We start from the raw sequence: 16,417 nt of genomic DNA, 5'->3' as shown, positions 1-16,417 counted from the left end.
AGAAGTTAGTTGTGTTTAGCATACCATGAATTACAGTCAGTGTGCTGGCAATTTTTCTTTGGAAATCATTGGTTATTGTTGTTCATTTTTTCCGGAATTTTGTCCTCACTTGGGCAAATATCTCCCACCAGTATCATTTCATAAATCTCAGAAAGAACTGGGAGCGATGCTCAGAGTTACCGTGAGACGTACCTGAACCTGTGACTGTAGATAATGTAGAAGAGATGAACAGTTTGTTCAAAACGTAAATGATAATTCATATGATGTGTATACTGGACTTTATAGAAGTGAAGTGTTCAAATGGCACTGAACCCTGTCAGACAGTGTATACGATGAAAAGACATACCAAAACTGGGAAAAAAATCAACCAGATACAAATAATAATGAGGGCTGTGCTGCAATGGACAACAATGGGAAATGGTTTAGTGATAGCTGTGATGCACAAAGGCAATTTGTCTGCTTCAATGGTAAGATTTTTTTTATTGTACTGTTGTCTATTTGTTGTGATGTGACTATAATATACAGCATTACCTTCACTTAATATGAGATACAGTAGTGCATCAGTCTCATAAACGTATTTTTAGTGGCAGTGAATAAGAGTCTTTTTCTTGACATTTGTCAGTTACAGCGAAAAAGACGTTTATCCTGATTGAGCAGAACAAATCTTGGAGGGAAGCCCTAGAATTTTGGCCGAACTTTTCACACAGATCTAGTGAATGTCAGAACCTCCTCAGAAAATCAAGAAGTCAAAACTCTGCAAAAACAATGTATGGATCGGACTATTTAAAGATCCTTGGTTATGGTCGGATTCAGAGCAACTCTTCGTTCCGCTTCTGGAATTCAAGTCAATTAAGTAACAACAGAAAAGACAGGGACTGTGTTACAGTGATGAGTGAACAAGCGGGAAATGGAATGATATTCAATGCAACACAACCCAGCCCTTCATCTGTCATGGCGGTGCGTTCCTCTTTTTCTGTATGCCTTTAAAACCGCCCAAAAGAAAAGAATAATTCAGTTACCCTGATCGTTGTATAATATGCATCTGATCCGACTCCTTTACAGATCTGAGATCTCAAACAACTACTAAACCAGCTATATTGCCAAGCGCCAGCGTTAAACGGTCAGTCAATTTACTCAATTTACTTTATTTCCACATAGGAATGTACAATTTTGGGGATACAATATAACTGCATTTCTCTTTAGAAAATCAAACAAACCAATTTTATGCACTTTTAATTACACGTTTGGGAAGTTGGCTGGTGCATGTGGCATGCATGAAAACACATTATAGGTGGCCCAAAGTTTATGTTTAGTGAACTGAGCCACTCTGAGAGACTAAAAACATGAGCGGTTTGTGTGTAAAGAACACAGTGCCACATTTTACTTTGAAACACAGCACATTTAGTGTATTTTATCTAATTACTTATTTGTCTTTTCATATTTTGAATGTCATAAACCTGACAGGGTTTTCACCCTTTGTGTGGAGTATGACTTAAAAATGCCAAAAATGCAATTAGAATCATGTTACCCTTTGAACATTTTAACACAACAGAGAAATGATAAAGCAAAATGATTAACTATGCAATAGTTAAAGCAAAAGCATTAATATGCAATTTATTAATCAAAAATCTTCACTCATACAGCTCCCCTACAGCTACTCCAGCAACAACTGATACAATACAATACAATACAAGCACACAACCAACACAAATACTCACTACAGGTCCAGAGCAAGGTAAGACATGATACTGACTCTGGATATCTTTGACGCTATGTGTTTACTACTACAGTGTCCAGTAAAAATGTCTATTATGGTCACCTCAAGGTAACACATGACCATAAGTGAATCCTTGAGAGATTCATCAAAAAATGCAGATATAGTTACTTAATATTACCTTCTTGATTATTTAATGTTGCATCAAAACAATCTTCTATGATGTTGCTGTAACATTTGAATTGATAATATAATGCACCTTTTTGTTTTTTGACACCCTCACAACTCATAATCCATATTTTTGCTAAACCACCCAAAAGATAACCTGATTCTGGTCCGTGAGAACCTGACGTGGACAGAAGCTGCGAAGTTACTGCAGAAAGCACCACGTGGACCTGGTCTCCATTCACAGCGAGGAGCTTCAGAACAGGACCATGCGAGAAAAAGCCATCCAGGCCTCTACTTCTCACGTATGGCTGGGTCTCCGTTACACCTGCACCTTCAACTTCTGGTTCTGGATAAAGAACAGAGAAGCAGGCTGTTACCAGAACTGGGCGCCTGGTCATGGGCCACGTGGTTGCAGGAGTGTGGGCTGTCAGGAGCTATGGAGTCCACTGGAGGGCACCGTTGGGTCGGGAGACCGGAGACCGAAAGATTCAATTTCATCTGCCAAATATGTACTGGTGCGTTCTGACCACAAAGAACAACGGCAAACTGTGAAAAAGCAGTCCGCGAGAAACTGCTTGTCCTGCACTTTTATTATACGATTGCATCAAAACACATTATTACATACATTATTTCGCATCCGGTCTATGAATTGTTGAATAATACCAGCAGACATGTGACCTGTATCTGAACACAGTGTCTGATTAAGGATCTTTCAGATTCTTTCATTTTAATTTGCTTGTTCTTACCGTGACTGTAATGTTTGTAGTAGCACATATACTGTCAGGGTTGTGTCAGAGGGAGAAAGATAAAGGAGACATCAGGCGCAATCAAAACCTCTTGTTTCAATATTAACAAAGGCAGAAGAACGATGGAAAACACAACTTAAAACTACAGTGACTACACAACCGAAGACAGAACACAAACATGACATATACATTCTGCATATTGTAATATGAATGGTTTTTAAGATACTGTACTAATATGAATGAAATATAATATTTGCTCAGGAAGTGTGTTGCAAAATATAATGCTAATTTCCTGCGGTTTTAGACCTTCTCACAAAAGTATGTAAATGTTTTCCTATTATGAGGTACTTAGAACAGTGATCAAAGATCTCTTTGTGTTTTGTGCCCTTTTCTGCATCAGTAGTGGTTTTCATTTGCATTTCAGTCTAGATCTGTCATTTTAAAGGAAAAGATTGTAAGAATAGTGTCATTTTCGTGAGCGCTTCCACCATCATGCTGTTCATACGTCTAACTGCCTTAGGTAAGCTTATTTTTTTAATCTTTTTTAAAATATAGCGTACATCACTGTACCTTCTTTGATATTACATATTAGTGGGCTTAATATAAATAATAATTGAACTCTTATTGAGAAGACAAAACAAATTTTATTATATTTAAATGTATTTAAAAACAGAATTGATGATTGCAGAATGCAGTCAAGTTGATAATATTAATGCTATGTAAAGCTACTTTCATCTGGAAAATGCACAATGTTGAGTTAATTTCATAAGATAATGTAATAAGCAATTTTTATTGTAATAGTACCAGAAGAAATGTGACCTGTAATTGAAAAAACCCAAAAAACTATATTACAAGAAATATGTTGCAGCAAAACATAACGCTAGCAGTCAAAATCTTCTCACAAATCTATGTAAATGTTTCATAGGAAGTAACTATTCAAATTCCTTTTTTTTATTCTGAGGTACTTCAGAACAGAGAATCAAACTCTTTGTGTTTTGTGGCCTTTTCTCTATTTAGGAGTGAGATTTGTTATTATAAAAAGAAAGATTGTAAAAAGAATTGTAATATTGTGTCATTTCTATGAGCGCTGCTCCATCATGCTGTTCATATTTCTTGCTGCCTTAGGTAAGCTTTTCTTATACAGACTTTAATAATCTTTCTTGACAGCTGAAACTGCCTTTTCAATTTAGCTTTTACTCCCTTAACAGAAAATGACATGCTTACTTTTCTTTTCATGGCATTAATTAATTTTAATTAAATTTTTATCATGTGTTCTTCTCAGTGCTTTTGTCCTTCACTTCGAGCCAAATATCTCACCGGTATCACTTCGTAAATATCAGAAAGAACTGGAGCGATGCTCAGAGATTCTGCCGTGAGATGTACACAGACCTGGCGACTGTGAATAATGCAGAAGAGATGAACAGCTTGCTCAGAAACATAACTGATGTTTCGCATGATGTGTATATTGGACTTTATAGAAGTGAAGTGTTCAAATGGCACTGGACCCTGTCAGACAGTTTCTACAACGAACAGATATTCAAAAATCGGAAAAATAACAAAGCGGATATAAATAATGAGGGCTGTGCGGTAATGAACAGCAACTGGCAATGGTTTAATAATAGCTGTGACTCAAAAAGACAATTTGTGTGCTTTAGTGGTAAGATTTGCTACAGTATTGCAGATATTAAACTTTTATGACCTAATCTTGGTTTTGCTTAACAAAAAAGACATGATGCATGTAAAGATTATCAGACATTTTTAACCTTTCCTTCTTGTTTTTCTGTAGCAGAAGCCAATGAAAAGTATATCCTGATTAGGAAGGATACTTCTTGGAGCGAGGCCCAAGAATATTGCAGAACCTTTTACACAGATTTAGGCAATGCCACAAAAAATGATGGCAAGGACCCTAAAACAATGACTGACGTATGGATCGGACTGTTTAAAGATGCCTGGTCGTGGTCAGATCAGAGCAACTTTTCATTTCGTTTTGGAATATCAACCTGCCGAAACCCATCGGCAGACACCGCAACTGTACTGTAGTGATGGTGAACCGAACAGGGAGATGGAAAAGCATCCGATGTGACACCACTCTGCCCTTCATCTGTCACGGTGGTGCGTTCATCACATGACTCTTATCGGCTAGATTTGAATATATCACGTAAAAACCCATTGTTTATTTTAGCAAAAACCTTAATTACACCGGAATGGCGAATTTTGATTTCGTAAAACGCGCGATTAGAGATAAGCCTTATTCAGCGTGCTGCATCTATCTATGTACTATGTCTATAATCTTGACTCTTTAACAGATCTTAAACCAACCACTAAACCAGCAACCACAACCAGACAGAATCCAAGTGCATCTCTCAAATGTAATTAAACTCGTTCATTTTCATAATTCTAAAATGTAACATGAGAAGGGATAGAATAATAAAGAGCTAGTTCAAAAAACACAATTTTATCTTTTTGTGCAGTTTATTAAGGAACAGACTATATGTAAAGGATAATCAACAGTTAGTCGTGCATTATTTTAAATGCACTTTAGTTACTTTAGTTACTGTTGTTTATAATCTGAGCAATTAAGTACATTTTCACTGTCTCCATAAGAATGATCATACAATGTATTAATCAAAATTGTTCTCAGCTATTCCTGGATCAGCAACAACACAGAACAGACCACTTCAAAACACAACCGATGCGGGATATACAAACAGTAAGACAATGCAAATAATCACAAGTGCAGAGCAAGGTGAGTGAATATTTTTTCCTTTTTTGAAGTTATGCAATAGTTGGCCCGCATTGTTTATAGGACTCATCATTATTGCATTTCACTGTCCTCACCACAAAGGAACGATTCATTTTTGCAAATTTTACAAAGCATTATTAGCCTGCTAGATAGTGTTTCTTGTTGACAAATCAGCAGAATTTCTAACAGCCATGTAGCATACATAAAACCACAGAAAAACCATTTACATTTGAATAGAAAAAAGGATGTATAAGGACAATGAATGCAGCATTTTTTTATGCGGCAATGTGGCACTGGCCTGAAAGGCAGTTCTGTAAACGGTCCTGAAACTCATATCGGTAACACTTTATTTTGTTGGTCCCTTTTGAGCATTCTGTTCACAATAAGTAAGGTTGTAACTACAGGTAAACAGACTCTCATTAGAGTATTAATAGGCTGTCTGCATCCTATATGCTAACTCTTTATTGTGACGTCTCTCAAAAGATAATCTACTGACTATAACTTTCCAAGCACATATCAGCTCTCACTTTAATCCTAACCCTACTAGTCTACTAATACTCTACTAACACTCTAATGAAAGGTAGTAGAAATATGGTTGCAATGATACTTATCTCTAATGAAATATTCAAAAGCAACCATCAAAATAAAGTTATTTTTTCATTTTTTTATTATTACTGTTAGGAGTTTATTCTGTTTTGGGTCCCTAGTGGCCGCTATTGTGCTTTTTCTGTGATGTCTCTGTTTTTGTTTGTCTCTGCCCTACACTGCATTTTCCCCGCCATTTTGATTGCCTGATTATTGTCAGATGTGTTAGTCATGTGATCTAATTTACCTGCCTATTTATATTGGGCCTCGTGGGTGAAATGTCTTCGCTTTAAGTCATGCTGGAGAGTGACCGGTTTTTCTAGTCTTCATCTCTGTCCTTAAGCCAGAAAGTTAAGTTTTTTGTGATTTATCCTTTAAGTTTTGTTTTTTGCCTTGCATTTTTGGATTTCCACTGTGGATGTTAAGTTAAGTTTTCATGATTTTCTCAGTTCTGCCCTGTGCTGTTTATTGGACTTTATCATTTCTATTTTTGAATTCTTTTATTTTTTTATGGACTCTAACTTTGCCCTCAAGTTCAAAATTCCACTTATTCCTCTTAACGTTCCTTTGTCAGTTTCTGCTCTAGACGGCCAAGCATTGGGTGATGGCAAGGTCACTCAAGTAACCTCTCCTTGTGCCTCCAGTCTGAAGCCCATCGAGAAGAGATTTCCTTGCATCTCATCCATTCACCCGAATTTCCAGTAATTCTTGGCATCCCATGGCTTACCGCACAACCCCACATTGATTGGGTAACTGGCCGTGTCATTGAGTGGGGTCCTACTTGTCACGCTACCTGCCTCTTTTCCAGTCCTCTAGTTTTGCCTATTGAGTGTCTAGATCCTGCTGAGTTGTCTCAAGTTCCCGTGGAGTATTTGGATCTTAAAGAGGTTTTCAGCAAAAGTAAGGCTGCCTCTCTACCCTCGCCGGCACTATGACTGTGCAATTGATCTCCTCCTGGCACCAGTCCTCTAGTGGACGAATTTTTTCTCTCTCTGCCAGAACGCAAGGCCATGGATGACTACATCAAGGACGCCTTGGCCTCTGGATTTATTCAACCATCCACTTCGCCTGCTGGTGCCGGATTTTTTTTTTGTCAGCAAGAAGGACGGTGGGCTCCGACCTTGTATTGATTAACCGTGGATTGAATAAGATGACTATCCGTAATAGATACCCACTTCCGCTGATGTCCACAGCCTTTGACTTGCTCCAGGGTGCCACTGTTTTCACTAAATTGGACCTGCGCCATGCCTACCACCTTATCCGTATTAGGCAAGGGGTTAAATGGAAAACCTCCTTCAATACCCCCTCAGGACACTATGAATACCAGGTGATGCCTTTTGGTCTTACTAATGCACCTGCAGTCTTTCAGGCTCTTATTAATGATGTGCTTAGAGATATGATAAATCATTTTGTGTTTGTCTATCTTGATGATATACTCATTTTCACTACAGGAGCACGGGTTCATGTACGGAGGGTCCTTCAACGACTTTTGAAGAACCACCTTTTTGTTAAACCGCAAAAGTGCAAATTCCATGTCTCAGAGGTCTCATTTCTTGGATTTGTCTTGAGGGAAGGGCAGATCCAGATGGACCCGTCGAAAACTGAAGCTGTACGGAAGTGGCCCACTCGGTGAAAGAGGTCCAGCAATTCCTTGGATTTGCTAACTTCTATCGCAAGTTTATCCGAACTTCAGCTCAGTGGCAGCATCTATCTCTGCACTCACCAAGAAGAATGGAGCTTTTTTGACTTCCAAGGCAGAGGAAGCATTTCAAGACCTCAAGCTCCGCTTTTCCTCAGCGCCCATACTGGTCCTCCCTGATCCAGGGCAGCCCTTTTTGTTGAAGTTGATGCATCGGACGCTGGCATAGGAGCAGTCCTCTCTCAGTGGTCTAATGGTAGACTGCACCCTGTGCCTACTTATCTCACCGCCTCAACCCAACTGAATTACGGTATGATGTAGGAGATTGTGAGCTGCTTGCAGTTAAGAAGGCTCTTGATGAATGGAGACACTGGCTGGAGGAGCACAACATCCGTTTCTGGTTTGGACAGACCACAAGAACTTGGAGTACCTCCAGCAAGCAAAACGCCTTAACTCTCGCCAGGCTCGGTGGGCTATGTTTTTCAGCCGCCTGACTTCACCCTGTCATATCGCCCAGGCTCAAAGAACACTAAGCCTGATGCCTTGTCTAGGCAGTTTTCTCCTACTGGTAAAGTGAGTGAAGTCAGCACGGTGGTCCCACCCTCCCGTATTGTTGCCCCTATCCGGTGGGGTGTTGAGGCAGCTGTTAGGAGTGCCCAACGTCAAGACCCAGACCCTGGAACAGGTCCACCTGGTCTTTTGTATGTACCTCGCCAGGCACGATCTAAGGTTCTCCAGTGGGGTCACTCCTCCCACCTTACTGCACACCCGGGGTCCCAAAGAACTTTGGAATTCCTGCAGAGACATTTCTGGTGGCCAGGCATGGGAAAGGACGTTAAGACCTTTGTGTTGGCCTGTTCAGTGTGCACCCAGAGTAAGAACCCACGTCAGCGCCCTCAAGGTCTGCTTCACCCTCTTCCTATCCCTAAGCGCCCCTGGTCCCATGTGTCGGCAGACTTCATCACTGGGCTCCCAGAATCCGAAGGTAACACAGTTATTTTAGTTGTAGTTGACAGGTTCTCTAAGGCTTGTCGATTTATTCCTTTATTGAAGCTTCCTTCTGCTCTTGAGACTGCCAAACTAATGTTCAATCATGTCTTCCGAGTGTTTGGTCTTCCTCAGGACATTGTTTCGGACCGAGGGCCTCACCCTCCTCCCGGGTGTGGCGAGCGTTCTGCAGACTCCTCGGTGCCACTGCCAGTCTCACCTCTGGCTTCCATCCCCAGTCCAACGGGCAGACAGAGAGGCTCAACCAAGAACTGGAGGCCACCTTGAGGAGCCTGGCTATGGACAACCCATCTTCATGGAGCACCTGGTTGCCGTGGGCAGAATATGCTCACAACACCTCCAGTCCTCTGCTACCAAGGTTTCTCCTTTTCAGTGCCAATTTGGTTTCCAACCCCTGTTTCCAGAACAGGAGGAGGACGCCGGAGTTCCCTCAGTACAACACTTCATCAGGCGCTGTAGGAGAATTTGGAGTAAAACCACAGGGCATTACTGCGGACATCCAGGTCCAACCAGTCCCAGGCCAATCGTCACAGGAGACCAGCTCAGCATTTCTGCCCAGGCCAAAGGGGTCTGGCTGTCTTCCAAAGATCTTCCCCTGCGGGTTGAGTCTCGTAAGCTCGCCTCGCTATGTGTAGCCCTTTTAAGGTGCTTCGCAGGATCAACCCTGTGACTTATCGGCTCCTGTTGCCCCGATCCCTTAAGATAAACCCCACTTTTCATGTTTCTCTGTTGCGCCCTGTGCTGTTGTCTCTACATGCCCCTGCCCCTAAAGCCCCCTCCTCCCGGTTCATCAATGGAGAGACTGTATTCACCATCCACCGTTTGCTCAATTCCCGTTGTGTGCGGGTGGAATTCAGTATCTTGTTGACTGGGAGGGCTATGGACCCGAGGAGCGGTCATGGGTTACTGCTCGTGACATTTTGGACAAAAAAACTTTGTAAGGAATTCCATCGTACTCACCCGAACTGTCCAAAGATCGTCAGAGACGCCTCCTAGGGGAGGGTCCTGTTAGGAGTTTATTCTGTTTTGGGTCCCTAGTGGCCGCTATTGTGCTTTTTCTGTGATGTCTCTGTTTTTGTTTGTCTCTGCCCTACACTGCATTTTCCCGCCATTTTTGATTGCCTGATTATTGTCAGATGTGTTAGTCATGTGATCAAATTTATACACAAACATTTTTTCCAGTAATTTTAGCTAAATGTTTGTGGTGGGTTAGCTGCTCTATCATAATTTTTTTTTTTTTCTTTTCATAACTGTCCAAAAAGATAACCTGATTCTGGTCCGTGAGAACCTGACGTGGACAGAAGCTGCGAGTTACTGCAGAAAGCACCACGTGGACCTGGTCTCCATTCACAGCGAGGAGCTTCAGAGCAGGACGGCGAGAAAAGCCATCCAGGCCTCTACTTCTCACGTATGGCTGGGTCTCCGTTACACCTGCACCTTCAACTTCTGGTTCTGGATAAAGAACAGAGAAGCAGGCTGCTACCAGAACTGGGCGCCTGGTCATGGGCCACGTGGTTATGAGGAGTGTGGGCTGTCAGGAGCTATGGAGTCCACTGGAGGGCACCGTTGGGTCGGGAGACCGAGAGACAGAAAGATTCAATTTCATCTGCCAAATATGTACTGGTGCGTTCTGACCACAAAAAGAGAAGAGACTGAATGACTGAGGGCGCCCTCAAATGGAAGGTTGCATCCTGTGTCCCTCTTAGTTCAGTCCTCCTTGCATTAAACACTAGAATGAGATGGTCTAGTAGCCTTGCACACGGTTGTTTCCATCAATACCGTCAAAGGACAAAAATACTAATAATACATAGAAAAATGCTTTGTATTATAATTCTTTACATTATTTGGCTTGCTATTAACGCAGCTGCAATGAAACACAGCTATCTATCTCCCAGGGGCTTGCATTATTGGTTTTAGTGATATTTTACTCAAAATTTGTTACTAAAATACTAACATATTCATCATACTTTACTGTACATACACATTTTAAACCTCAGTTGATCTCCTTGTATAAAAGTTTTTCACTGATATACCTGGGGCATTTAGCATGTGGCTATTGTTGGCAGCCATCTTGGATTAATGATGTCATCAAGTAATGAGTTTTTGCAATGCAAGATAGTAGCTACCGTTACAACATTACTGTCAATCTACTGACACTACCCTCAGATAGTTTGAAGAAAATGACCATGATAAATGAACCCTAAATGGAGTTAAATTAACTGTCCACAAATGTGTGGACAACATGCATGAAAGGGATAAATATATTATCATAAATGTGTTAAATCTTAAAGACAAAGTTACACATCATAGCGGGAGTAAATCTGTCATCATGCAGATCACCCAAAGACTGCTGGTATAAGATAATGCATTTTTGGGATTGCTTTACCAGTATATTTATATTTAATATTTATTCTCACAGTTACATTCAGTTTTTTTTTCTCTTGCTTTCTTTGGTTGTCGACGTGATTAGTTCTTGAGTTCAGCTGTGTCATTAACTATACCTTGTTTGTATCAGTGTTTACATTCTTCCTATCTTGTGTTATATGTTGATTGTGTCGCGTTGTTCTGCTGTTGTGTTTATCATTTTGGATTTTCTGTCTGTCCACATCACATTGGACAGACTGCTGGTGGTTTTTCTTTCCTTTTAAAAAAATGTCGGATTATGCATTGTGTCATGTACATATGTATATTTGACTTTGCCTTGGCCATAAATAGCTGCAAAAGAGCAATTTTGTGAAGCTTCAAATTCAAAACAGATATGGTTCAAAGAGAGACAGAGAGTCATGTTTCAACTCAGAAGTAGTTTATTTATTTAAAAAAAACTATCGCTAAATGTAGAGTTTGAACAACAGGTTATCAGAACAGAGATACTTTAGGTAAGTTTTAGCCTATTGGTAACACTTTACAATAAGGTTCCATTAGTTAACATTGGTCCATGCATTAACTAACAATAAACAATACATTTGTTATAGTATTTTTTAATCTTTTTTAATTCTATAACAGAACTGTTTATTCTTAGTTCTCAGGTCCATTAAATAATATTAACATAAAACTTTTGATTTCAATAATGTATTAGTAAATGATGAAATTGGCAAATAATTGCTTTAAAATCAATTTTCATCACTGGTCAATTTAACTAATTTTGCTATGTTAATAAATGGAACCATATTGTAGTTTTTTTTTTCCATTAAATCATGGTAAATTATTGGAAAAAAGCAAAAATTAGGAAGCAGAAAAGTTCATCATATGTAATTAAGATTAAAAGAGACAATAAAAGCAGAAGACAATAGAACAATTAAACTTTAGATTAATTCACTTCCAGGGCGAGCAAATTATCATAAAAATTATTTTTTTATTCTGGAAGCGAACTAATCCTAATCGTGCTCTTCAGTAATATTTTACATGCCTAAAAAGCAATACATTTTTAGTTAATGGTAGACAGAAGTATATCTAAACTCAAAGAGAAATTTATAAGCAAACACTTAAATTTATAAGCAAAATCCCACTAAAACTGTGAAAAAAGATCTCATGAAAAAAACTGCAGATGTTGATCGATGACAGGAAGAGGCTTCTGTCTTCTCTCATATTTTCTAAAAAGAAATATAGACAGTAATTTCTAGAAATCCCAAACCAATTGAACAATTAAAGCTATTACACAAATTAAGATCAGATGTTAGTTTTTAATATTACACAATTTAAATTCATTATGTTTCTTTAATGAAATGTCTGAATTCCTGACAATTTAAAATACTTAAAAAAAACAAAGCTTCAATCTGAATTATATTATCATCTGCTGCTTACCAATGTAAAACTAGAAAATACACATTCCTTCAGTGCATTCCCTCAGACGTATCCTGCTATGCTGTCTTCCATAAGGAATGCAGATTCAACAATGTTTTCAATTTTCTTGATTTCTTTTGGTGAAGCAGCAGGAAGAATGGCAAGCAATTCTCGATCAATCTTTTCAAGTCTTGCTTTGCTCATGCTGTCATACTCAGCTTTATTCTTCTTCACAAGGTTTAAGATGCTGTCCTTTGCCTCATCACAGCCTTTCTGAAGCAGTAGTCGCTCACTCTCAAATTCTGGTTTAGTTTTATCCATGGCCATTAGTTTTCCCAGTGAACTGACACGATCCATCAGGTACTTGCTGGAAATATCTGTGTATGTTGCAGAGATCATGTGGACCAGACTAGCAATGTTACAGGCTTGGAAGGCTTAAATGTACAGCAGATCTTTTGAAAAGAGCTTTTCATTGTAGCGGAGACGTTTTGTGTTCTCTGATGTGGAGACAAAGTTTTTGAGAGTCGTGCTCAGGCTGGTTTTTACAATGTTGGAAACCATCTGAAAGAAGCGAACCATCTTCTGCCATTGCTCCTTCACTCTCCCCATGGCATCCATTCCTTTGATCAGCATCTGTATGGTAGTTTTGAAGTCAATCTCTTTCAGGTTGCAATTTCTCAGAACTACCAGGATTTCAGTTAGTTCCTTCTCTTTGTTCTCTAGGTTCTCCACACACTTCTCAAAAGATTCTCTTGCCTTGTTCAGTTGAGCTCGGGTCTGCTCTATTTTGAATCGTGCAGTTTCTGTGGCCCTCTGAGAAGGACTTGCGTTATTTGCCTTATTTTCTTCTCTATGCATCATTGGCGGTGTTGGAGCAATGGCTGGAGAATTAGTTTTGTCTTTGCTTTTGCAATCAAAAACACGGGCCGATTCGATCAGATCCAAAACTTTTTCTATCATCTCAGTGTTTTTGGCTTTGACATGTATGCCATCTGGTGCATATTTTGTGAGCTGGTTGCATATTTCTATGCCATCTTGGCATAACTCCAGAGCTTGTTGCTTTGCTGGGCAGTCAGGATTTCCTTTAATGTTTTGCTGATTCTTTTGAACTGTTTTCCTATGAATTCCATCTTCGAATTTTTTTCATTGTCATCAGTGTTATTATCCTTACTATTCACATCCATTTCTTCCTGAATTTTCTGGGCACAATTTAAAATTTCAGCCGACTTACTGTACACCGTTATTTCATCTAGCACATTTCCTGCATCATTCACTGGTTTAGTAATAGCAGATGCCGTTCCAGCAATGACACCAGTAATGGCCTGTGCTAACCCACCTACAAAATCCATACCAATCATTTCCCATCCATTAGGGAGAGAATCCAGAGCTTGCTTGTAGCTATCATTAGCTTCTTCCATTTTCTTCTTCATGGCATTCATTAACTGCTCAGTCCTTTTCTTGGTCTCTTCAGCTGACTGCTTCTTTAGATTGTTCTCTTCTATTATCTTGTTCACCTCTTCCAATTCTTTCCCATAAAAGCGATGTGCATTCTTACACGCCTCTAGCAGCTCTTGTATTATACAAATGACATTCAAAAAACGCTTTTCAGTTGCATCCGAGAGTTTCAGACATTCATTTGCAATGTCTTGGATATTTTTCAGCTGATTCGGAAGATGAGCATTTACAACCATATCATTACCTTGGAACAGAATCTTCACAGCAGTCTTCATGTAATTTGGAACCTGGGCAGTATGGAGACGAATCTGATCCATGCTCGTATGGGCCTCATTAAATGCCCACCAACCAGAGTTACACACTTGCATGAGACAAGCGCGAAAGGAATCAGGGTATTTGATGAACTTATAGCCATCTTTAGGGGGATTTTCATTGATAGAGAAATCTGTTACAGATGATATGAAAACCAGCTCTCCCAGGATGGCTATGGAGAGAGGTGCTGGAGACAGATACTCTTCCCAGTTAGCATTAGAATGCATCAGAAGTTTGGTTTGGTTCCTCATGTCCTCAGCAGTGGTAAGGCTTTGAGTACATTTTGAGATTTCAGGATCCATGACTTCTTTGTTCCTGATTAAAACAAAGATTAATTGACAATGCTTTATTCATCACAACAACGTACATCTTCAATGAAATGTCTGAATTCATGACAATTTAAAATACTTTGGTAATTCCATCCAAAGAAACAATGGAGCAAAGCTAATTGTCGGACCTGAAAACCCCTTATGTAAATCTAGAACACTGTCTAACACTTGATGCTATAAAAAATATGTGGGTAATACATTATATATTTATCTTTTGTTTAAATTAATGTGTATTTTCTATGTATGATGTATATTTAAATTAACTTGCAGGTTCACCACCTAATCGAGAAAGGCGTTGTGGGATCCTTAGGCATGTATCCAGGCCAGGGTCTCAGAATAACATGAGAGTTAGCCGGCCTGAACACAAGGTACTCTTTGCTTCACTGCAAATGCTTGCTGGTCCCTAACCCTGCCTAGCAGACAGAAACTTAACTTTACTGACTCCAGCGGTTCAAAAGGACCGCTCTGAAGCCCAGCCAGGACAACAGAGAGGTCCCATGAGAGCACTACGGGTGACCTAGAAGGATTTAACTTTCTGGCGCCCCCTCAGGAACCTCACAAGGAGATTGTGCTTTCCCAAACACTGGGCATCTACTGCATCGTAATGAGCTGCAATAGCAGCCACATACACTACATGCTCCAACCTCTCTGTTCTATACATCTTATATCTAATGGGGATTTTTTTCTATTTCAATTTGCATTGCTGAGATGTTTTAATTGCTCCTGTAATACATCTTAGTGCTCGTGCGTGAATAACATCTACTAGCTGACGCAGATCTATATATAATACATCCATAATCTAGAACAGTTCATAGAAGTGCACAGTATAACATTTGTCATGGTGTGGTTGTAGAGAAGGAGCGCTAGACGAGAATATAACGTAAATAGTCTTTTAATTTTCTATGATTGAAATAAACAATATAGTTGCAGGCAGGCAGGCAGAACAAAAACCACATGTATAAACACACAGGAAATAAATACACAAAGTAATTGACTAAATTAACAAGACATACCTAAAGACAATGATACAATTAACAGATGAATGGAAGGTAGGGCACACAGAGCACATGGGACAAACAAAACAACAACAAAGAGTCCAAAGATGTGACAACATGATAATTGATTGTTTATTTGCCCCCCATTATTGGCCTACTATATACAGTATCTCATTAGATTGAGTACTTTATTACACTTATTTTAAATTTAGTCAATATGTATTTTCCATTATTAATTTTGAATCAAACAATAGCCCTAACTATTAGGATGTTATTATAAATAAAGTTTAATATTTTCTGCAATACATTGTTTTACATGTTTTGTGTTTTACATGTTAAATCATAAAAATGTGTATAGCATACATGCATACATACATACACACACACACACACACACATAACCTAAATCTATCAGTACAATAAGGCTTTGTGCATATGTGCATCAATAAATCTGGCTTCTTCATTTACAGTACCACTACTGCTTTTGGGTGAATGCACTGTATGCAGTATGCACTGTATTGTGGTTCATTTTAGTAATTTTACAGTAATTTATGAATTTGTAGTACTTTATTTTTTACCCAAAAGCAGTAGTGGTGCTGTAAATGAAGAAGCTAGATTTATTGATGCACAGTACTACAGTAGTTAACCGTAATTTATACAAATTGTATTTTACTGTAAAATTACAGCAAAGTCTTAACAGTGTAACATTTATTTATTTTTCATTTATTTATATATTATAGCAAGTAAAGACACCATTTAAATATAAAATTGGACCTGATTACCTTGTTGTAAGGTCAGAAGAGTTTTGTCAAGTCTTAGGTTAAGATCTTGTTGAATGGTAGAATGGTGAAATGAATGCACGCTGCTGTTTTTATGGCCATCTGAAAGGGGTGGAGTTGGATGACTTGGGGAGGAGAAACTATAATGCTAACTCAGATATTCT

The 16,417-nt window shown here is 39.1% G+C and overlaps 1 protein-coding gene and 1 pseudogene across 1 annotated transcript; one reads left to right on the top strand and one right to left on the bottom strand.

Moving 5' to 3' along the window:
- Positions 1-2,148: 2,148 nt before the first annotated feature.
- LOC122360822 lies at positions 2,149-10,263 on the top strand. The gene is made up of 6 exons (XM_043261679.1): positions 2,149-2,345; positions 3,911-4,000; positions 4,592-4,740; positions 4,935-4,997; positions 5,270-5,374; positions 9,866-10,263. Exons 1-6 carry the CDS (start codon positions 2,149-2,151, stop codon positions 10,261-10,263), a joined length of 1,002 nt encoding a protein of 333 aa, XP_043117614.1.
- Positions 10,264-11,073: 810 nt separating this feature from the next.
- LOC122361065 lies at positions 11,074-14,725 on the bottom strand (annotated as a pseudogene).
- Between the last annotated feature and the right edge of the window lie 1,692 nt (positions 14,726-16,417).

The sequence above is a fragment of the Puntigrus tetrazona genome, chromosome 16 (assembly GCF_018831695.1).
Source record: "Puntigrus tetrazona isolate hp1 chromosome 16, ASM1883169v1, whole genome shotgun sequence".
Taxonomy (NCBI): Eukaryota; Metazoa; Chordata; class Actinopteri; order Cypriniformes; family Cyprinidae; genus Puntigrus; species Puntigrus tetrazona.
This window is presented reverse-complemented; position numbering and strand designations above follow the sequence as displayed.